A 27,728-nucleotide genomic window follows, 5' to 3' on the forward strand; every position below is an offset into this window, starting at 1 on the left:
AGAGGAAGCAGAAGCCATCAACAAGATATGTGAAACTTCTTATGCGAGCTGCCACTTCGATCAGACCGGTTCACTGAGAGGGATGGGAGTCCTACCGGGGAGAAGCCTTTTATCTGTGCTCTTCTTCATTATACTGCTGTCAGAAGGACACTTTCGATGGGTAAGTTGTTAACTCACTAAAGCTCGTGTTCTCGTGACTAAAACATGACTCAGCTCCTTGCTAGTGTGGTGTGATGTTTATTATCTGACGCGGCTAGTAAACGAAAGCTTAGTTTAGCTAGTTAAGCTACTTATCTTGTATCCAGGGCAACAGTAGCGTTAGACAGTTATTACCTCAAACATAAATCTTTGTTGGAAACTGAACTAGCCTCGTAAAATGGACATAACATAGATGTCAGCTAGCTTCCACAGAGACGATCAGGTTGTATCCTGGACCTGAAGTTTCCTGCTGTCATGTCTTGACAGATTGAAAACACCGTCCTGTTTCAACTACGGTAAAGTTTAGGTTAAAGTGTCCCAGGCAATGTTGGGATTATATACTAAGCCTATAAATGTTAATGTTTAAATGGACACAACGTTAGTAAGTTAATCAGTAAAGTAGGATCGTCAACAAGCAGATGTTAAGCAGATGTTAGAGGGCTGGGGAAGGTAGCTAGCTGAAGTAATCTCACTATCACTGTTTCAATGCAAGGCAGCTTTATTTGTAGAGCACATTTCAGCAACAGGGTGATTCAAAGTGCTTTATATAAACAATCAAGAACATTAAGACATAATTAAACAGTTATAAAAACATTAAAGATTAGAACATTGTGTTTTTTTACTGATAGAGGTTAACTGTAACTTACTTAAAATTGTATTGTTTACAACTTCCAGAACACTTGACATTTTATTCTTATTTTATTGTTAATAATTGGTGCTTTCTATATATATTTTATAATATTTATATACACATATTTTGGCACTACTTGTGTACATAACAGTCCTGTCTATTCCTTACCTTTATTTGTCTCTGTGTCTGTGTGAGGCAAGGCAAGGTAGCTTTATTTGTAGAGCACATTTCAGCAACAGGGCAATTCAAAGTGCTTTACATAAACATTCAAGAACATTGTGACATAATTAAAACAGTTATAAAAACTTTAAATGTTAGAAAATAAAAACAAGCTAAAAATAAAAGCTAGGATAGAAACTTAAATAGACTATATAACACACAAGAGTAAAAGCTCTAGTGCAGTATATAAGATCATTATCTGGTTTAATAAAAGGCAGCAGCAGCAGACAGGAAAGTTTTAAGCTTTGATTTAAAAGAACTCAGAGTTGTAGTTGGTCCTGCAGTTTTCTGGGAGCTTGTTCCAGATATTTGGTGCATAAAAACTGATGTAATGTCTTTTTTGTGTGTGAAATGTATTTAGATTTACCAAGTGTACAAATAATGTAGTCATTGTGACCAAACATTGTAGTCTTGCCTGTCTATGCTTTTTTTTTTTTTTTAAAACAGTTAAAGGATAAGAATAAGAGCTAAAATATAAATAATAAGATTTCAAGATGTTTCTACAGGTGCAATCGTGTGAAATGATTTTTGCTGGGAAGCTCAATTAAAATAATAAGTTATATTACAATTATGAAAGTAAATACTTTGTACAAGGGCATATTAAGAACATATACAGACATATTAAGAACAAATACAGTTTATACAGTATAAGATATATTTTTGTGTGAGAAGGTGTCGTATGAATTATCTATTTATATAGATAATACATAAATAAGTAAGTATATAGACATTACAATCTAAAAGAAAACACAATCTTATGGGTGTAACTTGACGATATTGATGATAACAAACAAAAACAAAAATTCACTTTAAACAAATTATGGTCTTTTTGGTTTAATATACAAGATCCACCTTTTCCATATGTCCTGTTGTAGTTTTATAGATACTTTTATACTTTCTTTATACTAAAGACACCATACATTATGTCAATCTAATAGGAAATTGGGAGTATTTCTGGGTGGGGATGTCATTTCCAAAACAAGCCAGACAAAAACTTATGTTACATGTGTCCCTGATCCAGGACATCCATTTGATTTAATCAGATGTGGATGATCACTCACTCGCTTGTCATCAATAGTCTGTCTCTGCTGCTTTGACTGCATTGTTTGCACACCTATTCATGAAGTAATCAGGTCAGTCCACTGTGAAGCATAGAGCTACTTCGAAACTATGCTGTTCGATGTGAATCTGGTGAATCATTACTGTTTCAAGATAAGATATCAACAACCCTGATTAAAAACAACAAGGATGTGGTATGTGTAACAATTAGGGCAGACCCGAATGCTTCGAATCTTCGACCGTTGCTAAGAATTCAACCTCCAAATCAGTATTTGAATGCTTCATTTTTATTGATTTATTTTTTTTATGTATAATTATGTAATAATAATGTATAAATCCCCAAAATAGCTCATTAAATAAGGCATAACCCCACAACATTATTCATATTTAATTATTATTAGTTATTCTCAGACTGATATTGCTGTTTGTTGTGTGTAGAGGTGTGTGTGTGTGTGTGTGTACATTAGTGCGGCAGCGAAACGGTTGAGCTGGAGACAGACAGACAGACAGAAGAACATGTCAGCCTGCCGTGCCGTGCTGCTCTGCGAAGCTTCGAATACCTTTGAATATTTCTCACTGTAGCTTTGAAGCCCAAAAAATGGTATTCGGAACAGCCCTAGATATGGTATGAGTAAAAATACTGGTTCTTTGGAGATTGCAGTGGATAAGCAGAAAGGAATTTACAGAAAGGTGTGTGTGTGTGTGCGCCAGTTGGTTTTATGGGGTCGTACATCAGGTTTCTGTTACTTTAAGCAAACCTTGCAGGGTTCTGGTTCTTACTCAATATAAACAAGTATCTTACAACTAGTTCTGAGTCCTGCAAGTTGACTTTGGACAGATTGTCTGTAGCTGTATGAAACTCCAATTGAAGCAATAGTGACATACGAATGCTGCCCTCGAACTCAACCCCACAAGGCACAACTAGAACAGAGTGTACCACTGGCTGACTTATAAGACAGTTTGTAGAGTAAGTGAATTAACTTCCCCTCCCAACAAAGAACCCGTGAGAGCGCTGATGCTGAATAGACAGATAATGGACTTTGAGGGCAGAAGCTATACATTGTGTAAAATGTATTAAACATGCAATTATAATCGTAGTAGTATGTTATTGTATTTTCAGACTTAAAACAAATGTTTCAAGTGCTCGAATTGAACTTGGTTGTAGCCACAACAACAGTGGCCGAGTGTTGTTATGTTGCCGTGGAAATCTGACCACATTACTCCTCACTCTGGCCTTCTTTCTTGACGTTGAATGTCGTGTTAGTCAATATGACTCCGTCTGCATTACAAGGCTTACTCTTCAAATGCACGGAAACATTTTTGGGGAAGTGAAATTTTTATTTTCAGACTTAACAGAGCACGAGATATTAGAAACACAGGATATGAGACATGATCAGAGGTTTAACTTGACAACATTTTAAACCTCAAGGTAAATAGGTATAGCTTTAATCTTGTCCACTCCACCCCTCTTTTTTATAGACCAGTTCTTGTCTTTTTTAGGGGGGTACTGGGGGTCTTTAGGGGGAGATAGCAGGTCAACAGTAGATGTCACATAGAAGTGGTGTACATCATCTGAAAGCTGGGAACCTGAAGATTAATGAGATGCACTGTATGCCAAGTTGTTCTAGTCATAAGTCATAAATAAAAAATAATTAATTGAAATAAATTATGAAAGTGTATAAGGTTTTAGAGCATTATGATAGAAGTATATGATGGCCATTCCCATGCTCCCTTGTCTCATAAGTTGTTGCAGCAATTTTTGGGTTAATACCATTTATTACACCGATTTAGTGCTGCATTTAACAATTTTTTACCACTTGAGAAATGATAAAAATGATGAATAATCCCTCCATAATAAAACATTAAGACACCAAGACCTTGTAGAAAAAACCATGCTGTGATTTGGTTTCAAAAACTTTTGACATTTGGAGATTTCTACAAGAGTTTGATATTTTTTTAGCGATTGGATGGCGAGCACTTCTGTTCTGGAAACTGTTCAGAAACCCTCTTATTGTCAATCTACCTAGGAAAGCTACCCATCATCTGAATGCCCTAGGGCTTTAGTTTGTGGTTGTAAAGTTTCATGAGGCTGTGATTATCCAAGTTTCAAAAACTGTATGAGATACAGTTGGGTTCATTGGTTCCACAAGAGTCTCAGCTTTCCAGTATATCCAAATTTATGTAATTCCAAGACTGTTTAAGGTACCCAGTATGCAGAAATATTCAAATACACCATTTTAGTATAGTCAAAAATAACACATTTGTACTGCATGCAAAAAACTGCATGTGATTATAATAAAGTGGGTATGTCTGTAAGCGGGGTACCCATATTAACCATTATATCATTCAGATATCTTGAGGTCAGGGGTCAAAGGAGCCCTTTGAAAATCGCCATGCGTAACTTTGTAGCGTTATTTAGTGTTCTTCCCAACAAGCTAGTATGACATTGTTGGTAACAATGGATTCCTTAGGTTTTATACCGGCACCTTCACTCTAGCTCTAAAAGTGAGCCTGCTACAGCCTCTGAAAAAAGTAAAGTCGGCCGAGAGCGCTGGCCCCTTAAGGAGTGGAAGAGTTACCGCAGATCAGAATTGTGAAGTCCTATTGAGAAGTCAAAATGAAGTCACATGCTTTCCTTTAGAGGAACTCTCAGTGTATTTGGGCTATATGTATTTAATTTGTTGGCAAGACCTTGTCCTCGCTAGATAAAAATTGAAGTAGGGTTCTATCAGTTAGAAGCTACACACGATTCAACAGACTCTTCAAAAAAGAAATATACTGCATGTAGACCATCATACTGAAACAAATGAATTTGCTCTACACTGCACAAAGGATCACTGTGTTTTTGTTGTCTTTCTGTCAGGTTGAGGCCCAGCACTGTGTGTGGTATGGTGAGTGTGGGGAGTCCGAAAAGGTGCACGGAAAAAAGTACAACTGCAACTACACTGGTCCTCCCCGCCCGCTGGACCCTACGGGTTATGACCTTCTCACGGTACATAGCATCTTGATGCTTTTTGTCCTGTTATTGCTGACATTTGATGCTCAAACCAAATCTCCTGTAACATACTTCTGCTTTCCAGCGGTGCTATATATTTCGCACTGTGGACAAATTCTACTAAAAGTGAATCAAAATGACGTCATCCCTGTTGTGTTTACTTGCAGGAGCTTTGTCCTGGATATGACTATGGAGACCGAAGCCTCTGCTGTGATGTGAACCAGTTGCACACTCTCAAAGGGAGTCTCCAGCTGCCCCTTCAATTCCTGTCTCGGTATGCACTGGGGTTATAACATTAGCTAATGAAGCACATGACATGCTTGGAAGGGCATTATCATTCCCTTTCTGGATTTCTAAAGACAAGGAGTATCTGTCTTTTTGAATCCGTCAGTTGTGGTGTTGTTTAAACATGCAAGTCTTTGGCTTTCTATGTTCCGGGTTAGAGACAGACTGGCTCACAGGCCAAATGACTATGATTTGATGAGGTTGTTTTCTTATCTTCGTAGGTTTTATTTACTTCACCTCATTCGTTATTGCCTTGTTTGTTTTTTTCCATGCAACTGTTATACACTCTTAAACTTTAACTGATTTTATTATTCTGTAAGTTATACAGTGAGCCCCTTTCTTTCCTTTAAATTCTGCTTCTCACTACGTCTGTGTGCAGATGTCCCTCCTGTTTCTTCAACCTGATGAACCTTTTCTGTGAGCTGACATGCAGCCCTCACCAGAGTCAGTTCATGAACGCCACCAAGATCAACGCGACCAGTGTGGAGGAAGTGCAGTATTATATTGGACAGACATTTACTAATGGTGAGGTTGCAGCCAGATGTTGATTTAGATATGAAGAAACAGCTTCCCCCCTCATTATTTTCATGGCATGTCACATCTGAGTAAAAAAGTTCCCTACTTAAACATGAGGTCATGCTCTCGGTTGTGTAATTCTGTGGGTGATTAACAGTCATAACTGTTGCATTTTTAGTCCAATAAAATAGGTAATGGGCAATTAATTTAATAACAATCTCGAGTTTTGCCCTAAAATAATCCAAATGTGACTTTTTCCAGCCATGTACAATGCCTGTAAGGACGTCCAGGCACCATCCAGCAACGTGAAGGCCTTATCTCTGCTGTGTGGGAAGGATGCAAAGGACTGCAATGCTACCAACTGGATCCAGTATATGTTCAATATTAACAACGGACAGAGTCCCTTTCCTATCATCCCGATATTCACAGGTAAATCATTTAGTAGTTCAGTATTTTTTTCTGCTGTTTTAGATTATATTTTACAGTCTTTCATGCACATTTTTAGATTCTACTTTACAGTCTATACAGGCTTTTTTGATAATATGTACATATCATCTGTCACTGTCAATATAAATCCTACTCACTGTACATACAGTATATAGATCCTGCTGCAGAAAATATCCCTTCTGCTTCCTTTATGCGAGTTAAATAGATGTTTACCTGTTGCTCTTTTTGTGATTAATTCACCACGCTGTTATGCTGTTTTCTTTGCTCTAGATGTCCCGGTGTCTGGTTACACTCCCATGAACAACAAGACATATGCCTGTACAGAGGGCCTGGAGGACGGTTCAGGTCCCTGCTCCTGTCAGGACTGCGCAAATGCCTGTGGACCCAAACCTGTACCTCCCCCTATCCCCCCTCCCTGGACAATCCTTGGCATTGATGCCATGAACGTCATCATGTGGATCTCTTACATGGCCTTCCTGCTCATCTTTATTGGAGCTGTACTGGGAGCTTGGTGTTACAGGTAAGGGAGTTTTTTGCTTGTGGTGTGTTTTGCTAGGATTCATGTTTTTATACCTGCAAGCTCTCATCCGCTGTGAAACAAACACGTCGGTACTGATGCTTGCTTTAGAAGTTAATATCGAATTGGCTTGTGTGGTTCTTTGTGCATACAGGAAAAGGACCGTCATGTCTGAGTATGGCCCCATATTGGACAGCAACAACCCACTGTCTCTCAACAGTGATAATCCTGACCAAGGTATTGTACTGCATGAAACAAGTGAAATTGACCAATCCTAAATCCTGCCCCCCTTAGTTACTGTTGCTAGGTCAGACAAGCTTGACAAAAAGAATCATGGCAACGCCGGTTGTGTGTATTAGATAGGTTACAGGCGCCAGGCAATATAACTTCAAGAAGCCGACCACAAGGTCTACAGTTTGTGGATATATTCATGATAGGGGTGGGCGATACATCGTATATAGTCGATGTATGTATCTCTCCTGGGCGAGTGTGTGTGTGTGTGTGTGTGTGTGTGTAGGGTTTTCTCCTGCATATAGAGAATTACGAGGCGGCCACCTCCGTCAAATTTCGCCCCGCCTCCAGCTCGCGAAAAAACTCTGACGGGTGTCTTCATGGAAAACACTATTTTCTAACAAGCATTGCACGTGATGGATCTTTGTCAATTGTAACTGCATTTGCATTTGCGCTGTAACAAACAGCACAGTGAACCAGAAAAGCCGCTGCCAAAACTGCCAAAGAGGAATAAACAAGCCGTCTCTTTTGGTTTTCGGACGGATCGCTGCAAAGCGGGAGCAGCAGTGTTTTCCCGCTAGTAACGTTTTCGCGACCACAGCAAAAAAAAAAAACACTAAAGTAAACAAAACTCCTTTTCCCTCCCGTTTCATGTTTTAATGTAGTTTTATATTGCCAGTTGGCATTTATAAATGCTGTCGCAAGCTGCAGTCTGCGTTTGCGAAAGCCGTTCCATCCGCCTCTTTACATGTGTGCCATGAACAGTTTCATAATGAACCGAAAATACTTTTACACTTCCCAGTGGGTGGTGCTGTCTGGCCCTCACCGGACGCATTTCCTCCGCGACAGTCTGCACACTGCTCTAGTTCGGCTCAGTAAGGCCCGGGGGCCGGGGGGAGGAAGTGTCTCGTGGCTCCGCGAGGCCGTTGAGTGAAGGCTCGCTGTTCCTTCCTTCGCTGCTCGGAGGGGCACTCCCCTGCTCCGTACTTCAGTACAGTACTTGAGTAGCCTACAGTCCACCACTGCTAGAGAGCACGACATTACAAATTGTTCCAAAAGAAACCACTAATGAATATAAACAAGAATGTTTTAATGCAGACATACAGTGTGCTGCAGTGACTACAAGAATCATCATATTGGTGAGATTGTATGCATCAAAAGGATTAAATTGAGCATTTATGAAGTGCTTAGAGGAGATTTGAAAATATCGCGATATAGCCTAAAATTATCGCGATATACTTTTTAGGCCGTATCGCCCAGCCCTAATTCACGATGATAAACTTTACCGAGGTAACTTCTCCCGTTGGAATGCTATCAAAATCGACTGGCAGACCCTGCTGCTGCAGTAAAATGAGAGGTTTTTCTTAAGGTGCTTGGAAACACTACCGCTTTTATCCACAGGGACCGCCAAAATCAACACAAAATGAAAGTTCCTCGTAGTAACTGTGACTAAATACAATGTAATGTGTCCGTGAAGATTGTGACACCAGTGTAATGTGACTTACATAGTGATGTTACCTTTGAACAGACGTAGTATATCTAAGTATAACCCAACAGGAAAGGGGAAAGTCGAGGTTCCAAGCTTGCTCAACATGTTATTGGATCACAGAGTGAAAAGGGGTGGGACTAAGGAACGGTCAATTGTTTGTCTTCATTCTGTAATCTGTTTGTTGTGCCACTAATTGCATTGCTCTTTAGTTGTAATACATGTAATAACACTGTCGTATCATTGCATGACGTAAGATAACTCAGTGTTTTTCTCCTCTTAGTAAATGCATCATGCTGTGAAACATTGGGCGAACGCTTCGAGAACACTCTGCGGACCCTCTTCAGCTCCTGGGGTTCCTTCTGTGTGCGGTATCCCTCTGTGGTCATACTGGGCAGCCTGATACTGGTGGTTGCTTCCTCTGGGGGCCTGGTCTACATGCGCATCACCACAGACCCTGTGGAGCTGTGGTCTTCTCCCTCTAGCCAGGCTCATCAAGAGAAGGACTACTTCGACAGCCACTTCGGACCCTTTTTCAGAACTGTGCAGCTCATCATAACCACTCCACTCAATGACTCGTTTATCTACTCCCCGTACTTTGGAGGATCAGATGTGCCATTTGGAGCCATCCTGGACAAAGACATCCTGCACCAGGTGGGCTAGTGGGAGAGGTCGATTTGGAAGATGGATCATTAGAAATAATTTGTTAGAGCCGCTGCACGTTCTGTTTAAAGAAGTGTGATTTCTGTCACCAGATTAGATAGAATCTTTGCATAGATAAGGGCAGCCGCATCTCTGAAACTGTGGTTTATCAGTTCTCCTTTCTTTTTCTACTCTTAATTTTTTCCAACCATAACCAACCAGGTGCTGGATCTGCAGCTTGACGTCGAAGGCATTGTAGCCACATATGAAGGCCAAATTGTCACCTTGGAGGACATCTGCTTGGCTCCGCTGGCTCCGTACAATAACAACTGCACCATCTTGAGTGTCCTCAACTACTACCAGAACAGCCATGCTGTGCTGGACCACAGCATAGGAGACGACTTCTACGTCTATGCCGACTTTCACAGCCACTTCCTCTACTGTGTCAGGTGATTTTTTTTTTTTTTTTTTTTTTTGTTGGTGGTTAATCTTTTCAATTTCAGATGTTAAAAAATAAACTGGCACTCATATAGTCTTAAACTTGTCTTAATTGCCAGCAGAAATCTGCTGTAGGTTTAGGAAACATTGGTATAGTAAAAAGGTCAAACCAAAATTGAAGACCTGCAGCTCACATGCATCTATTTTCTCCAGGCATTTGCATTTTCTAAGAACTGCTGTGTGTGTCTTCCCAAAATAGCACAATCTGACTTCCTCATTAGTTGTCACACAGTGGTTCTTTATCTTTTAGTCCTACACTGCACTACAATGAGGTCAGGCAATGGCAAAACCTGTACTGATGACTAATCTAATAAGGACTGTTATTTGTCAGGATTTTGAAGTAGCAATCCTTAAGATTTCAGTCATGGTTGATTTAGTAAAAACAGTGGAATTGTGCTTCGAGTTTATCAGTCTGGAGTCTTTTTGTTGATACATGAGCATAGAAATAGAATAGAAGAAATCTATTACTATTGGTGCATTCAAATGGGGTCGTGTTTACTAGGGGTGGATAGGTTCACAAAATTCACGGTTTGGTGGGTCACGGTTTTCGGTTTGGTTCGGTACATTTGTTACAGCAAGGAGGTAAATTTCTGATTTCAACATGCTTTTCATTTATTTGGCAAAAATAAGTTAACAAATGTTTGCCTTAACAAAAGTATGGCTTACATAAACACAAACACTTCTTCATTGACAAATCTTAATTGAAAGAATAGATCTTCTATAGTAATTAGTACAAACAAAAATGCAGCTTTGTTATTTTTATATATAGATATGATGAAATTATAAACTAAGGCCATACATTGAAGCATAAGCTCAACCAGAACTATGCTAAGAAACGGATAGCTTTTCATCTCCCACTCATTCAACACTGGCTCATTGGTCATAATTCTTACTATAACAGTTAAGGCACTCAAATACTGACATATTGTCAATGAGAAAAAATAAATTACAAAAATAAAATCACAAATGTCTGTAATGTAAATGTAATGTTCCATCTTAAGGCTGTTGGGAAATCCTCAACTACTGCTTATGCTAGTTTATACAGGGCAGGCACAACAGACCAACGTTCACACGTGAAGGCTCACGCACTTTGACCATATGCTTTAGTTCCATTTTCGTGTGATTACAACAGCTTTTTTTCCGGGAATGTCACCACAGACACCCAGTTTTAATACTGCAGATATATAAATATGTCAATACATTCATCAGTGTTTTGTGTTACCTTATTTGGTTATAATATAGATAGTGACTTAACAGACATTTATTTAAATGAAAATCTTCAAGATTGCCTCTTTAACTCTGTTGGTCTTTTCTTCCACAGTGCACCAGCATCCCTCAATGACACCACTCTCCTCCACGACCCCTGTTTAGGCACCTATGGTGGCCCCGTCTTCCCTTGGCTGGCCCTTGGGGGTTACGATGGTGAGCTGGATTAACATTTGTAGAAGGCCGAGAATAATTTACTGCAGTTGCGTATCTGTTTCCAACCTCTGTAGATATTGGACTATGATATATATATATGGTCACTGAACTTAGCCCTATACGGTATACGCAATATAATCACTTCTGTGCAGCAGTTAAGGTTACAAGTGCGCTGTATGACATGATAATGAAAAAAAAATCAAGAATAAGCAAAAATGTCCACTTCTTCCTCTTATTATGACCTTCCATAGCAGCCAACCACAACCCCTTATCTAAGACGCATGCAAACACGTCACCTTTGAATCCAAAATAGGTCACACAAGTGATTCATGCAGATCCGATGATGAGTTTTTTAAATGGTGGGGGGGTTTATGGATGCAAGTGAACACATTGGCGTTTACATTGGCATATAGCCAGCGTAGAACTAATTGAAACACTCCTCCTGATGCACCAGTTTTATTTGTTTTAATTTTATTGAATTTGTATTTTCCGTTTCATTGCATTATAGATGCTTTTCAGTTTTATAGCCTATTGTGAGTGACCCCTTGCCTTTTTCGGGAAAGTATTTGTTTAGTGTTTGTACAGTGTAATACAGAAGTGTTTGAAATATTCCTTATTTTGATATTGAAAATAGTTTACTAAAGTTGCTAGTGGGCAAAGTGCTACCTCAGTCCCCAGCAGGAGGATTGTGTCTGTCTTTGACACTTAATGCTCTACTGGGGTATTAGTAAAGATTGTCAGTGTGCAGTCGGAATAAGAAACGGTGTCGATTCTGGTTGCCTTTAATGATAATAAGTACAAGTAGTCTGCAAAATATACCACTGAGTTTGAAGATAGGTGTGGTGCTTTACGCCTCTCACCTAATTTGCCGTCGCGGCTGGTGTGATTTAACCTGACGGTCCAGATGCCGTCTTTGGAAACTGTTTGGCACTTTCAAAAAATACTTGGCAGTTGATTGGATGAACCATCTGTCAATCAAACTCTTGCCGAAGCCAGTCGGGAGCAGAACGAAAAAGATCTTTTGCATCTAGAAAAGCCTTCAGTGCCGTACTTTTTTTTTATTCTTCTCTCAATGAAGAATTACTCTCCAGTTCTGATATAACTGATGCCACTGCAGCATCTACGCTAACCTCTTCAGGAGTCGCTATTGTTGTTTTGAACGAACAGTCGCTTCTCCGTGTCGTCGCGTCCCACACGCCTAAACCACGCTCGTAGCTGCCAGTAGCCCCTCACAGGATGCTGAATGGCTCAGACTCAAGCGCATTACTTGAAGCCTGACTGGATTTCCGTGCGATCTCATAATCCTGCAAATCTTCTCGCGTGAGCTTGTCATATCTCAAGAATCCAGCTGCTGTGCCAAGGTGGTGATGTGTGATCCTATTGCAAGATGGTCTCTAGTCATTAATGTGGTTGACAACTAAGGATTGTTTAAGTGACTTTTACAATGAATGTCTCACCCCCCCCCCCAATCCCCGCCCCACATTACAGAAACCAACTACAACAATGCCACTGCTCTAGTGATCACCTTCCCACTCAACAACTACCTGAAGGACCCTGTCAGGCTGGGCAAAGCTCTGGCATGGGAGAAAGAGTGAGACAACTATCTGTTTCTAAAATCCATTAGAGAGAGAGCTCCTTTGGCTAGCACTAAATCACTGTTAATGGTGTCTTTGCATTTACTGTATTTGTGCATTTCAGATTCATCAAGTTCATGAAGAACTTCAACAATCCTAACCTGACCATAGCGTTTAGTGCTGAGAGGAGCATTGAAGATGAAATAAACAGAGAGAGCAACAGTGACATCAGCACCATAGTAGTCAGCTATGCCATTATGTTCATCTACATCTCCCTGGCTCTGGGTCACATCCAGAGCTTCAGGAGAGTGATGGTAAGAGCCAAAGCACAAAGTCATTATCATCATCATTCTTACATGTCCATTACCATAATCCATATCTGAACTAGTTTTACAACATTACACAGTGTAACTCCTCTTTCCTGTCTGTGACATAAGAGCCTTGATTTAACTGGAACTAATAGAACAAGCTTGACAACTTCCTGTTACTCAAGCATAAAAGGGAGCAGCTAAAGGGAAGGGCATGACTGATCCTCTTATCTTTTTTGCCCGTACAGGTGGACTCTAAGATTTCTCTGGGTATAGCGGGTATCCTGATTGTGCTCAGCTCTGTGTCCTCCTCACTGGGGATCTTCAGCTATTTTGGCATCCCCCTCACCCTCATTGTGATCGAGGTCATTCCTTTCCTGGTGCTGGCTGTTGGAGTGGACAACATCTTTATTATAGTACAGACGTATCAGGTAACCTCCGCAACCCTAATCCATTAAACTGTTATATGATTACTAGAGCTGTCAATCGATTAAAATAGTTAATCGTGATGACAACAATTTTTATCCGTTCAAAATGTACCTTTTTAAAGGGAGATTTGTCAAGTATTTAATACTCTTATCAACATGGGAGTGGGCAAATATGCTGTTTTATGCAAATTAATGTATATATTTATTATTGGAAATCAATTAACAACACAAAACAATGACAAATATTGTCTAGAAACCCTCACAGGTACTGCATGTAGCATAAAAATATGCTCAAATCATAACATGACAAACTGCAGCCCAACAGGCAACAACAGCTGTCAGTGTGTCAGTATGCTGATTTGACTATGACTTGCCCCAAACTGCATGTGGTTATCACAAATGGGAGACTCGTGGGTACCCATAGAACCCATTTTCATTCACATATCTTGAGGTCAGAGGTCAAGGGACCCCTTTGAAAGTGGCCATGACAGGAGCGCTGTTTAGCCTCCTTCCAGACAAGCTAGAATGACATTGGTTGGTGCCAATGGATTCCTTAGGTTTTCTAGTTTCATATGACACCAATATCTTCACTCTAGCTTTAAAACTGAGCCCTCAACCTCCGAAAATATTGAATGTGTTAAAGAAATTAGTGGCATTAAAACAAATTTGCGTTAACATGATAATGCATTAACTTTGACAGCCATAATCATTACCCATTGATTCATTAGAAATGTGACATTTTGTTATGTTTGGCATGTCAACTGGTCTCCCTTTTTAAAAAGAGATTTTACTTTCTTTTTTGCCTGCTGCCAATAAAACCTGTTAAACCTGCTAAAAAGTGATTTGTATTTCTGAACAGAGAGATGAGCGGATGCCCCAGGAGGAACTACACCAGCAGATTGGTCGTATTCTTGGAGACGTAGCCCCGAGCCTGTTACTCTCCTCCTTCTCAGAGACGGTGGCCTTCTTCCTGGGTAAAAAAATAGATCACCTACACCCTACATGTACACAGACGATGTAAATGAAACTATATGTATCCTAAATGATAATGTGCCACTTTAAATTGAAAAGAAATATATATATATGTATATATTTTGTGGACAGGATTGACACAGTTGCTACAAAAAGTGCCATAGTTTGCTATTGAGTCACATGCTGATTGAACTGTTGACTTTGTTCTTCTGTAGGAGCTCTGTCCAACATGCCTGCAGTGAGGACTTTCTCCATGTTTGCTGGCTTGGCTGTTTTTATTGATTTCCTGTTGCAGATCAGTTGCTTTGTCAGCTTGCTCGGCTTGGACGCCAGACGACAGGAGGTGAGTCTGACGGAAATGGTGGTGACAGATAATGATACTGGAAGGGTTACAGATGGCGGATTGGGAACTTAATGTGAACAGGGTTTCCTGCAGATTTAACTTCCCCAATTTAATATTGTACAAATATGTGACTAAGTTTTCATCCTAACAATCTCTGCACTAGCTAATTTAAATGATTACTCCTCCTCTCTGGTTGACTGTTTTGTAGTAGTAGTCACACTTATAAAATGCTGTGTTGTCTGTTGTGTTTAAAAAGGCGAATCGACTCGACATCTTTTGCTGTGCGGAGCTGCCGGACGGTCAGGAAGCTAAGACGGACAGCTTGCTCTTCCGTTTTTTCAAGAAAATCTTCGCCCCGTTCATCCTCAAAGAGTGGGTGCGACCGATCATAGTAAGTATCTCAGTGACACTGATTCTGCCAGTCATGTCAGTATTATTCTAACGTGTTGATTTAGTTGGACTCATTGAGTAGAACAAAGTGGCTGTTGACTATATGATGATTATGTTTTTCTGATGAAGTTTTTCTTGTCATCTCTCTTTGTTTAGGTAGCGGTGTTTGTGGGAATGCTCTCCTTCAGTATTGCTGTAGTGAATAAAGTAGAGATTGGACTGGACCAGAAACTCTCCATGCCTGATGTATGTTTTTTGCATTTTCTATCATAACTGTGTGTTCATGGATTGCTAGTATTGCTAGTAGATGTTGGCAAAATAGAATGGTTATACTTTTTGTAGTCATGTAGTTTTATTTTGTGGCAGATTTGACTGCTCCTGTCATTCAAACATGAAGCTAAATCAATTATTTGAATTTCCATAACACAACATTTTTTGCAACAGTCTTCCCCCATACAACATGTGTAATAGCCTTGCCTTTGCATTCCTGTACTAGTAGATGTATATTCTGACTATCTGTCTCTCCATCTAGGACTCGTACGTGCTGGACTACTTTAAGAACCTGAGCATGTATCTCAACACGGGAGCCCCAGTGTACTTTGTGGTAGAGGACGGTCTCAACTACAGCAATCCAGACGGCCAGAACGCTGTGTGTGGAGGAGTCGGCTGCAACAACGACTCTCTGGTCCAGCAGGTCTACAGCGCCTCACTCATCAGCAACTAGTGAGTCTGAGCTATAAACAAATAACATCACAGATGGTTTAATTGCACAAGACAAAAGTGATATAGAGCGCTGCAGGGATGATGTATTTTTGTAGGCCAACCAGGAAGTTCGCATCGCCCTGGGTTCCCCCTCGACAAAAAGCCAGTGGGATTTTTCCGTTGGGTTTTGGGTTATTGCCGAAAATAAGCTCTGTGGCAAACAAACATTTATGATACTTACATGACGTTTAGTAGTCTCATTTAGCCACTTGTTAGCAACTGCCTTTTTTTAAGACACGTAAAATCCTCAAAATTCACAAGTGTGACATTTACTGACGTATTTTATATCTTTAAAATCTCTTAAACTTGTGTTAATCACAGACTTATTTAAGGCATCTAAGCCAAAAGCCCATTAAAAAACCCGTTGACTTCCAGACGAGGGAACCGAAAGTACAGAAATGCAAATTTTGAATCTTATCTATTGAAGATAAGAACTAAAATGAGTTACAGGAAGTGTCTGAGAACATGTTTGAAAATGATTTATTTTTAATTACATTTAACATACAACATACATTTGAATGCATTTAGCATTTATCAGGCACCACAACCTGAAAACTTGAGAGTTCAGATTAGATGAATGTCATGAAAAGTCTAAAGTCTGTCTGATCCAACCTCTGATTAAATGATTTATTCAATTTCACTTTTACTTTTACTCCTAGCACAACCGTTGCCTTCACGCCGTCCTCTTGGATTGACGACTACTTTGACTGGGTGAAGCCGCAGTCGTCCTGCTGTCGATACTACAACACCAGCGGAGCTTTCTGCAATGCCTCTGGTACATTTTTATCTAATGTCAACATACCTTCAACCCTTGTCTCATGATTCTTTCGTCACAAGCTGCTGGCTGACTCGAGTTCAACATTTTTGCCAGTTTTTCATACACAAAATGAAGTGAAACAAATATTGTTTACGGACATAATCCATGGCAATACAAAACAAAACAATGTAATTATTGTGAAAGTAATATGCATTTTATTTTGCAGAACTAAAACTCAGGTATTACGATATTAAAACTTTATGAATGACTTATACAAACTAATTCAAGTTTTCAAAAGGTGTAATTATTAATGCTGCAAATTTAGATATTCAATTATTATTAAGTTAAAATGACTTGTGTACAGTTAAAAGTCACCTGAGTGTCATCAAGAGTCAGAGTATTTGAGGAAGAGAAGAGAAACAAAAAGAAAGGAGGAAACAAAAGTAAGATTCTTTGCCAATATTGTAAATTATTTTGGGCAATTCAGCTGCATGCAGTTTCAGGGAGGATACGCGAATAACCAAAATGTGAATACAGTCATGGGGCTTCAGCATTTAATAAAGACATCTATAATAAAAACAAGCATTGTTTACACCTATACTGTTGATTTTTAGGCTCATAGTGCTCAAAGTGGTTCTTCTTTATTCTATTATTTAAAAGTCTATTTTTTGTTTTTGTGACAACTTTATTGTACAACTTTGAGGTCATTTGTTTAGTCATTTTGTTTTCAGTTCATGACTTTGTCTCAGAACAAATATGTATATTTCTCCAATCCTGTTGGTTAAATGGGTGAATAAATTCCTGATATTGTTTTCCAGTGGTAAACTCCTCCTGTGTTCACTGTCGGCCCATGACCCCCAGTGGAAAGCAGAGGCCAGAAGGAGAGGACTTCATGCAGTTTCTACCCATGTTTCTGTCAGACAATCCAAACATCAAGTGTGGAAAAGGGTAATTTTATAGCTGCGCTGATTTTTTTTTCTGGGTACTTTTTATTGAAAACACATTACATGTCATTGAATACTTTCACTTTAACTTTCTATGTGTTAAAGAGTATCTCATCACAGTATGACTAGTTTCGTTGTGGTTGGTAATTTCCACCCTCTTTTATCTCTCTCTCTCTCTCTCTCTCTCTCTCTCTCTCCAATGCTCCTCCAGCGGCCATGCAGCCTACGCCACAGCAGTTGACCTTTATCCCAACAACACCGGGGTCGGAGCCACCTACTTCATGACCTACCACACCATCATGAAAGAATCCCCAGACTTCATAGATGGTTTAAAAATGGCCCGAATCCTGGCCCACAATATCAGTCAATCCATGAACCACACAGTTTTTGCCTACAGGTAAGTCCTGTTATACTGCATGTAGTGCGCTCACCTTTGCTTATTTAACAGTATAAATCATATAATAATTAGGCTGTCAAAGTTCATGCGATAATAATGCGTTAACGCAAATTCGTTTTAACGCCGCTAATTTCTTTAACGCATTAACGCTATTCAATCTTTTGGAGGTTGGAGCGGGCTGAGTTTAAAAGCTAGAGTGAAGATATTGACATATGAAACTAGACAGCCTAAGTCCAATCCAATAGTTCTAACCATGTCATACTAGCTTGTTGCAAAGGAGGCTGACCTCTGACCTCAAGATATGTGACTAAAAATGGGTTCTATGGGTCCCCACGAGTCTCCCCTTTACAGACATGCCCACTTTATGATAATCACATGCAGTTCGGGGCAAGTCATAGTCAAGTCAGCACACTGACACGCTGACAGCTGTTGTTGTCTGTTGGGCTGCAGTTTTCCGTGTTAAGATTTGAGCATATTTTGTTATGCTAAATGCAGTACCTGTGAGGGTTTCTGCACAATAGTTGTTATTGTTTTGTGTTGTTGATTGATTTACAGTAATAAATATATACATACGTTTGCATAAAGCAAGCATATTTTCACACTCCCATGTTGATAAGAGTGTTATATAATGACAAATCTCCCTTTTAAGGTACATTGTTCAAAATGTTTATCCGATTAATTTGCGATTAATGACGATTAACTATGGACAATCATGAGATTAAATATTTTAATCGATTGACAGCCCTAATTATATATTTTTTTGTGACCGTAATAAGGTGTTTTCAGTTTCACCCACTGCTTGGTTTTTCCAGTTTAAGGTTTCTATGATGAAATTCTTGTAGCTGAAGTTTTGCTTGTTTTGAAGTCAATGTTCAAAGGTATTGGAGGGGGTTTGCTGAGTAGGTCATAGATAAGCACACAGGAAAGAAAACATTGTAAATGGCAATATAGCTGATGTTTGACCTTAAGTCCTGAAGTTATCTTCCTGTATTGCCACCACTAACGGAGATCACAACTTCAGATACTGAGGTTGAGCAAAAGTTTAAATAAGTTGACTAATAAGTCTCTATTGCAATTCATCAGAATCAGAAATACTTTATTGAATCCTGGGGGGACAGCTACAGTTGCTCTTTTATAAACACATTACAAACATAACAAATGTAAGAAAATAGAAATAAAGGAGTATGTAACATGTCATTTATGTACATAATTCTAAAATGTGTACATAATGCTACAATACAAACAAAATATATGTAAAGAAATTATAAGTACTAAAATTAAAAATGAGAATATAAAAATGTGAAATATGTACAAATGTTTGCATTAAGATGTGCAATGACAGGATAATAGATTGAAAAAACATGACTAATCTACTTATAAAAAAATAGAAAATGAATAACTGTACATACATAGACTAGCCACATCCTGTTCTGTCCATTTCAAAATACCAGCAGTAGTTAGTTTTCTTAAGGGGTATTCACTAAAATATACTTTCCTCCTTCACAGCGTCTTCTATGTGTTTTACGAGCAGTACCTCACCATTGCGTACGACACAGCTCTGAACTTGAGCGCGTCACTGGTATCCATATTTGTGGTGACGACGGTGCTGTTGGGCTTCGAGCTGTGGTCAGCCGTGGTCGTCAGCCTCACCATCGCCATGATCCTGGTCAACATGTTTGGCGTCATGTGGCTGTGGAACATCAGCCTCAACGCAGTATCCCTTGTCAACCTGGTCATGGTAAGAAGCAACAGGGAACACACTTAGAGCGGGTGGAATACATGAATAATGTCCCAAACACAACAACAAACAGACATATGTTTTAAGTTAAGCAAGAATTACTTTAGAGCTACTTTCACAGAATGATTTTTTGGATTTTTAGCCATTATTTCTATCCCGTCATGGCATTGCATTAGTAAACACTTTAGCATGGTACCAAAACCAATTATTTGAAAAAGAAGACAAAGATGAATGTTACCATTATTAACCAAATTCTCTGAAGGCCTGTCACAATAATTATGTTAGCGGCTTATTGTGTGTGTGCATACTATAGTATAGTATGTCAAAAAATGTCATAGTATAGTACGTCATTGAAATGCAGTATGTCATAAAAAAATCACGCAAGGCATAGATGGTCCTCGCTTTAGATGAGGTCACACAAAATACTTAACTAATGACTAGTAACTACCTGAATTAAACCTGAAATAATACATTTTACAAACTATATTATGACCTTTTTTCGGCATACTATGAAAACCTGGTCCTCACTTAAGACGAGGTCACACAAAATACTTTACTAATGAGTCTGACTAGTAACGACCTGAATTAATCATTAATTGCAGTATTAAGTGTTTATAAAACATCTATTAATACACTCACTAACCATTAATGCATGTTTAAATCATTCTATCTAAATGCAATAATCTAATCATTTACCTACACTTTCTTAATGATCTTATGAACCATTGACAACTCCTAAATAACTGGTTTGTAATTGACATAATACTTAATTCAGAAATGGTGAATCCATCGTTCATGTAGTATGAAAATACAATCATTAAACAAGAATAAAACATTTATTACTGTTTATGAATTACATAGTGATGTGTACTAATGTAGGAACAATGCTTTATAAATGATGAATAATGCTTCATAGCGTGCAGTTATTAGTGTTGCCGAACATCCATTTGAAGAGCAGCAAAATGTTGCAACATTTGGGCGTGTTTGGGTGCTGAGCTGTTTCCTGTCCTCTGTTGCAGTGCTGTGGCATCTCGGTGGAGTTCTGCAGTCATATTGTGCGAGCTTTTTCCATCAGTGTGAAGAAGAACCGAGTGGAGCGGGCTGAGGAGGCCCTGGCTCACATGGGCAGCTCTGTAAGTCTCGTGTTACCTCTCACCAAATTCACATTTTTTTCTTGTAATGTGGATATCAGTGTGAAGAAGCTTGTAAGGCAGGATAAAGCAGTGCTGATACAGTATTTGCTGTAGCTGACAAAGGTCAATTTTTGACATAAAATCAGTTGTGAAATAATTTTGGTTCTCCGTTCATTTATACAAATTTTGGTCATCATCATCATATGACATGACATTAATGTACTGTTTCCTTTTTCGCAGGTATTCAGTGGGATCACATTAACAAAGTTTGGAGGTATCCTAATCCTGGCGCTTTCCAAGTCACAGATCTTCCAGGTCTTCTACTTTAGGATGTACTTGGCCATAGTGTTGCTGGGAGCCACGCACGGCCTCATCTTCCTCCCTGTACTGCTCAGTTATATCGGTCAGTAATCTCACACATTTAAAAAGGACAAGATATGCAGTATACAAGATTTAAGCACTGATTTAAAGGGTAACTTTGGTATTTTTCATCCTGGACCCTGTTTTCCCATGTTTTTTTGTCTGTAACTGACTAATAGCAACAACAATTTCTGAAACTGGTCCAGTATTGAGGGAGAGCGCTGTAGACGGCAGCTGCTCACGGACTGCAATATGGTGCTATAGGGGCAAGCTGACGCCTTCATTTACGTCCACTTAAAGTGTTTGTTTTTGCCGTGACAGGCTCTGATTGTTATTATAAATATTTGACATTATGGAAAGAGTCTCGCTCAAGGAGAAGTGTCATTCTAAAATCTGGCGAGGTGACGTGTTACTGGAAGACAACGGTGAAATAGTGGAATACATCCATGGTGGAAACGCGAGTGTCACCCGGGCAGAGTTTGTTGTGTTGGAGCACAGAACGCGTAGCTTAGTGTTATCTGAAAGATTTCCAATGTCATGGCTGAATATTTAGATGATTTTTGACAATGTGGATGAGGTCTTTGAATTTGATGGCAGCCCGTGTTTATTTGAACCAGAGTATAGACAAATGCCAAGTCGTAGTGACTCTACTCTCTGCTAACAGTATTAACTGGTGACTTTCAGACAAATGCGTCCGTGATTGCTCGTGGTAACTTACGCAAATGGTTGGAGTATTTAAAATTGATTAGGCCGCCGTCACTACGAGCAACCATGGTGCATTCGGCTGACACTCACCAGTTAACAAATTTGTATGTGTTCTGTTTGCGATGGGTCCGAATGATGTTTACTCTGTGGTCATTAGCCTTCCCTAGTTACAGCAACTAAGGTTTTCTTTCACAATAACGCTGCAGTTAGTAGATTGAATAAATTTATTCTGTGGGACCACCTCAGCTCTTAGACAGTGTCTCAGCCCACTGACATTAGCTCCACCAGCTAAGCAGTGTTAACTTAGCTGACGTTACTTGTTTCAACATGTTAAGGCAGCTGAGAACTGCTCATTTTCTACCCGAACTCCTAGACATCGTTGTTGCGTACAAATTAAAAGGTAAAAGTAGAAAATTGTATACTTCCTGGGACAACTTGCATTTATATGCACATGTATTATAGAGATACGCCACTGAAGTTATGGCAACTTGTTTACTTCTTCGGATTCGTGTATACGGATATTCAAATTTCATGAGACTTCTCCTTGAGCGGGACTTGGACACAATAACAAACATATCGGTAAGGAGAATGTTTTCTCTGTTGGGTCCTTTCCATAATGTTGTCAGACATTTATAATAACAATCGGAGCCTGTCAGTGGCAAAAACAAGCACTTTTAGTGAACGTAACGCTCCATTGAGGCTGTTTGCATGATCTTGCTGTTTGTTTTGCAGCTGCCAGTTACAGCATTATCCCTCAATTCTGGACCAATTTTAAAAAATTGTTGTCACTTAGACACAAACATGGGAAAATGGGGTCCAGGTTGAAAAAAATACCAAAAGCTACCCTTTAATTTTAAATTAAATCTAATATGTGACTTTTTTTCTCCTACAGGTCCTTCAGTGAACAAAGCAAAGGTGTTCGCTGATAACAAGCGCTATGCTGGTACAGAAAGGGAGCGCCTCCTCAACTACTAGCAAGGCTGTTTGGGACAGTGAACAATGAACTATTTGTCTGAGAAGGACTGTGTGTGGGTGTGAGCGCAAGCCGTTTCTATGATTACTGACACACTCATCGTTGCCACTACTATGCACGGATTAACTCAGGAATATACTTGGAAATAGGAGTGTCAGAGGACTGCAGACTTATTGATTTTTTTTCTCAGAAGACTTTGGACTCCCACCATTCCTCCTCCTCACACTACAGGACAAGCCTGACTTTAGCATTTGAGGCATGAGCGACGTACCACTGAACAAAAAAACGCCACTTTGACGTTGTGGAAGTAGGAGAGACGCCACCCCCAACATCAGTTTACAGACAAACTCTCAGTCAGTTCCATATGCTATGAGCTATTTTGATTTTGGAAAAACTTAAAAAGGGTAAAACTAGTTAGTTTTTTTCATGTTTTTTAAATATATACCAGAAAGACAATGCGTATAATAGGAAATTATTTTGAAACGTTTACTTACGTGGGACTTTTGTAGAACTATTTGATATATTATGAATCATTTATTGACCCGAAGACGGCGCACAATGGAGCTAACAGATAAAAATAATGATATCATAGGCCCTCATAATACCTGGCATTAACATCATATCCGGGGCTGTGTCGACATACTGTATTATAAACCAGACCAGCTTGTTGTAGCATTCTCACCTAGCAATAATGTGCTTCCTGTGCCTCTTGTACAAATTTGGACAGCAATGTTTTCACTCCAGCACACTGGATTTGAAATGAAGTTTGAGTTTTCAGCTTAAACGGTTTTTAGGCGTGTTCACATCCATGAAGGTCATGTTGCCCCTTTTACCTTTTGGGAGTGTACATAACAAAAGCCTACAACCTCAACATGGATGTGGATGTAAACAGCCTCAAAACTGAAACCTCAAAGTCATTGCTTCATTTCAAAATCAGAGTACTGATAGAGGCAAAACAAAAACAGTCCACGTTCTTGTGCACACAGCACTCTTCATTCAGGTGTTGCATGTTGCTCTCCAACCTGCATCCTGCCTCGTCTTTTTATTTCTACATTGGAAGCTATTTACATGATCCGGTGCAACATTTCATTTTAGAGCTAGTTAATGTATCTTAAGTGTCCTTCTGAAGTGTTCGCATGACTAGATTGTTGGTCCCTCTCGGGTATTGTTACAAAAAAAACAAACTGTGACATCAGTCAAGATACATGTTGATGCCAGGTGTGAAGGGTGCTATAAGGCGAATAATGGTTTTACATCGACGTTTAAATGAGACATTTTGCAGTTACTGAACAGAGCATTTGTTGCATTAAGAGGTGACGAGAAAAAGCTTTACATTTAACTGTTAATAGCTTACACAGGACTAATTTAGATGTATTCCTTCATCATCTAGAATGTGTTGGTACAGAATACTGTAGAATGATTATAATGGTACAGTCCTGAGTTTTTCCATTCCAACACATTTAAGTTATTTTTATTTTATTTTAACTATTAACAATTTGTTAAGTAAAGGAATCTTTTTTTTTTATCTTTTATTTCAAGGAAAACCAAAAACATCCCACTCGGACATGTTGAGGTGCATCGTTTAATTTGAATAGGGTTGTAACATAATCGGAAGAGGATGTTAACATTTTACCCGCATAAAATCTGCATGGATCTTAAAGGTGCTCTATACAATATTTAGAACATTATTATAGCAGCATACAACAGTCTGCTATGTAAAGATATAGAGGAGTAACATCTACCTGAGCAGAGAATGAAGTCACTCTCTCTGCATGTTGTAAACCGAGCTTCTCTGTGCTTTATTGACATAGCCGTGTGTGCTTTTAATTCATGTGAGCGTACCCCACTGGCTAGCTCACATACGGTGGTTACAGCTGATAACGTCGTTCCAGCCGTGCAGAAGCAATAGAAATGCTCCCAATCTCTCATTTAGCACCTTTTAAAAGGAACAGTACCATCCCTTGTTTTTAGTTTTTTTGGCGCTATTTGTTTTCCACGATGCAGTTTTTTTTGTGTGTTTTTTTGTAATGTAAGAAAAAATTGTGAAAAATGTTTATGAGCAGCCGACTGAATAAGTTGGAACATGAATAACAAAGGAATATTGTGCTTGTTAACAGTGCTGTGCATTGATGTGGACAAATCATCTCTGGCATTGAAGAATATGATTGTGGAAAAAGAAAGTTTTTAACAATTTTAACACACATTAAATAGTTCACAGAAAAGTATGTGTTGGAGCCTGACTCTCCTTTTTATTTCCCAAAGGAATGTTTTTGTTTGTTTTTACAGATGCACGGTTAATTTAATATAATGTATTACATTAGTTAGAATGACGTACCAGGTAAACATAAAAAGACACTATAAAAGTTCCTCTTAAGTCAGATGTTGTTTTTCTGCTCCTAGAGTAGTTATATCTTTTAAGGTGAGTATAAGTGAAGCAGATGCACACAGTTGACATTTTTCCGACTGACCACCATGTGGCGCCTGAATCCCTTCATGGAGCTCTGTCTGCATCATGCTCAAAGTGAGGTAGTGGGAGTGACCTAATTTTTATGTCTTGAAGAGCAGCAGTCTTGCCATGCATTTACATCGTCCGTGAATTACATGTCTGCAGGGCCCAAGTATCAAATGCCAAGCCTAGAGAGCATATGAAGTAAAACATCTGAATGGAGCTGGTTGTTCAGGGTCTAAATCTGAAGCTTTTGGATGTTTACAGCGAAACTTCACAGCCCATCAGTCACTCACATCCCATTTGAAAGTGGCTGCCAAACCTCATCGCTATGTACTTCCTCCCAGCGTGTGTTGTTGTGTCTGTCTTGTCCAGCTCTGTTGTCACACAAACCTCCAGCTCATGACTTATTTATCCGCTGCCCTGTGAGACCGGGGACTGTTCTTTGAATCTGGCTGAGAGATTAAAATATTAATTTCCTCTGCAGGTCTGCTGTGCTGTCTGCAGGGGAGAATATACCGGTTGTGAGAGCACTGTTATGTAAGATGTGCAGGGCTCGCCTCTCACCAGACTCTGACCTGTCCCCATCTTTCATTATGACACAGACACACACATACTGCACTGCAAGGGTGTTCTAGTTCAACAAGGTGAATTACTTTTTAGGAACGAGAAAAAGTACAGAAAGAAACTGAATTGAAAGTATTTGCTGACAAATCTATCCGAATAGAATAAAATTAACTTCACATTTTTTTGCTAAAATATAATCAGAGAAATGAAAAGCTCTCCTTGTAGGAGTACTGTGAGCATTGTAATGCCTTTTTATGCTAATTCAAATATCCGATAGGAATCACTGCCAAGCTAATTTTGTCTAGGATGTAAAGTTATCAGTAAAAGCATAAAAAAAATTGTATTTTAAAGAATTTTAGAAAGTCAAACCAAAGTGAAAATATCAAAATCCTGGTTAAGAAGTTTGATATTAATATCAAACTGAAAGACGCAGTATAGGCAAAATTGATTCACAGAAGTAATATTTTATTCCTATATGGTATGTATTTTACTATATACATACTATACTATGATTTTTTAAATAACATACTACATTTTTTATGACAAACTATACAAAGACAATACTATGACTTTTTAAAAACTTTTTCTGACATACTATAGTGTGTATAGTGTTTTTTTTTTACACACTATGGCTTTTATTATGCCTTTTTTTTTACATAATTACTATAATGAACAATTTTCTTTTCTTTTTCTTTTTACTTTTCAACATATTATACTATAATTTTTTTCGGCAAACTATCGGACTTTTTTCAACATACTATGACTTTTTTTGACTTTTTACGACATACTACGACTTTTTTTCCGTACTGACTTTTTTTTCAACATACTATACTATGACTTATTTTTTCAACATGGTATATTATGATTTTTTAAAACATTTTCGACATTATACTATGAATTTTTTGACATGCTATACTACTACTTTTTTTATTTTTTCAACATACTATGACTTTTTTTTTTTTACATACTATATGACTTTTTTCCCAAATATTATACTATGACTTTTTTTTACTTACTACACAATTACTTTTTTTTTATTTTTTCGACGTACTATACTATGACCTTTTTCCGAAGTATTACACTGACTTTTCTATTTTTAAGACATACCATACTATGACTTTTTTTGACATACTATACGATGACTTATTTTTTCAACATAGTACACTATGACTTAACAAAAATTTCGACATACTATACTATGGCTTTTTTCGACATTTGTATAACTTTTTTTCAACTAACTACACTATGACTTTTAATTTTTCGACATACTATGGTATGACTTTATTTTTTCCACATGCTATACTATGACTTTTTTCGACATATTATACTATGACGTTTTTAATTTTTTGGACATACTATACTATGACGTTTTTTGGACATACTTTAAAATTACTTTTTAATTACTTTCACCTACTATACTACGGCTTTTGTGACAAACTATGACTTTTTTTAATATTTTAGACATTCTATATGATGACTCTTTTTCGACAAACTATACTATGACTTTTTTCAACATACTATACTATGACTTTGTTTATTTTTTCAACGTACTATAGTATGACTTTTTTTACATAATTATATGACTTTTTTAAAAAAATTTCGACATACTATACTATGACTTTAACGACATACCACACTATGACTTTTTAAAATATTTTGACAAACTGACTTTTTCGACATACTATATTATGACTGTTTATTTTTTCAACGTACTATAGTATGACTTTTTTTCGACATAGTATACTGACTTTTTTTCGACATAATATACTATTATTATTTTTTTCT

At 38.4% G+C, this 27,728-nt stretch overlaps 1 protein-coding gene across 1 annotated transcript; it reads left to right on the forward strand.

The window, feature by feature from the left end:
* Positions 1-25,155, forward strand: npc1 (Niemann-Pick disease, type C1). Its single transcript, XM_037787676.1, has 25 exons — positions 1-160; positions 4,971-5,099; positions 5,270-5,376; positions 5,767-5,912; positions 6,165-6,332; positions 6,621-6,870; positions 7,022-7,104; positions 8,868-9,238; positions 9,449-9,675; positions 11,046-11,146; positions 12,635-12,737; positions 12,845-13,034; positions 13,277-13,459; positions 14,316-14,430; positions 14,644-14,771; positions 15,028-15,162; positions 15,318-15,407; positions 15,694-15,884; positions 16,583-16,698; positions 17,499-17,628; positions 17,836-18,021; positions 19,528-19,759; positions 20,779-20,892; positions 21,133-21,295; positions 22,850-25,155. The coding sequence occupies exons 1-25, from the start codon at positions 83-85 to the stop codon at positions 22,930-22,932; spliced, it is 3,819 nt and encodes a 1,272-aa protein (XP_037643604.1). The 5' UTR covers positions 1-82; the 3' UTR covers positions 22,933-25,155.
* Positions 25,156-27,728: the final 2,573 nt, after the last annotated feature.

The sequence above is a fragment of the Sebastes umbrosus genome, chromosome 12, assembly GCF_015220745.1.
Source record: "Sebastes umbrosus isolate fSebUmb1 chromosome 12, fSebUmb1.pri, whole genome shotgun sequence".
NCBI lineage: Eukaryota > Metazoa > Chordata > Actinopteri > Perciformes > Sebastidae > Sebastes > Sebastes umbrosus.

Coding starts and splice junctions, on each gene's coding strand:
- npc1 (XM_037787676.1), top strand. CDS start 83: ATGGGAGTCCTACCGGGGAGAAGCCTTTTATCTGTGCTCTTCTTCATT. Junction 6,871..7,021: donor CTGGGAGCTTGGTGTTACAG/GTAAGGGAGTTT, acceptor TTGTGCATACAG/GAAAAGGACCGTCATGTCTG. Junction 13,460..14,315: donor TTATAGTACAGACGTATCAG/GTAACCTCCGCA, acceptor ATTTCTGAACAG/AGAGATGAGCGGATGCCCCA.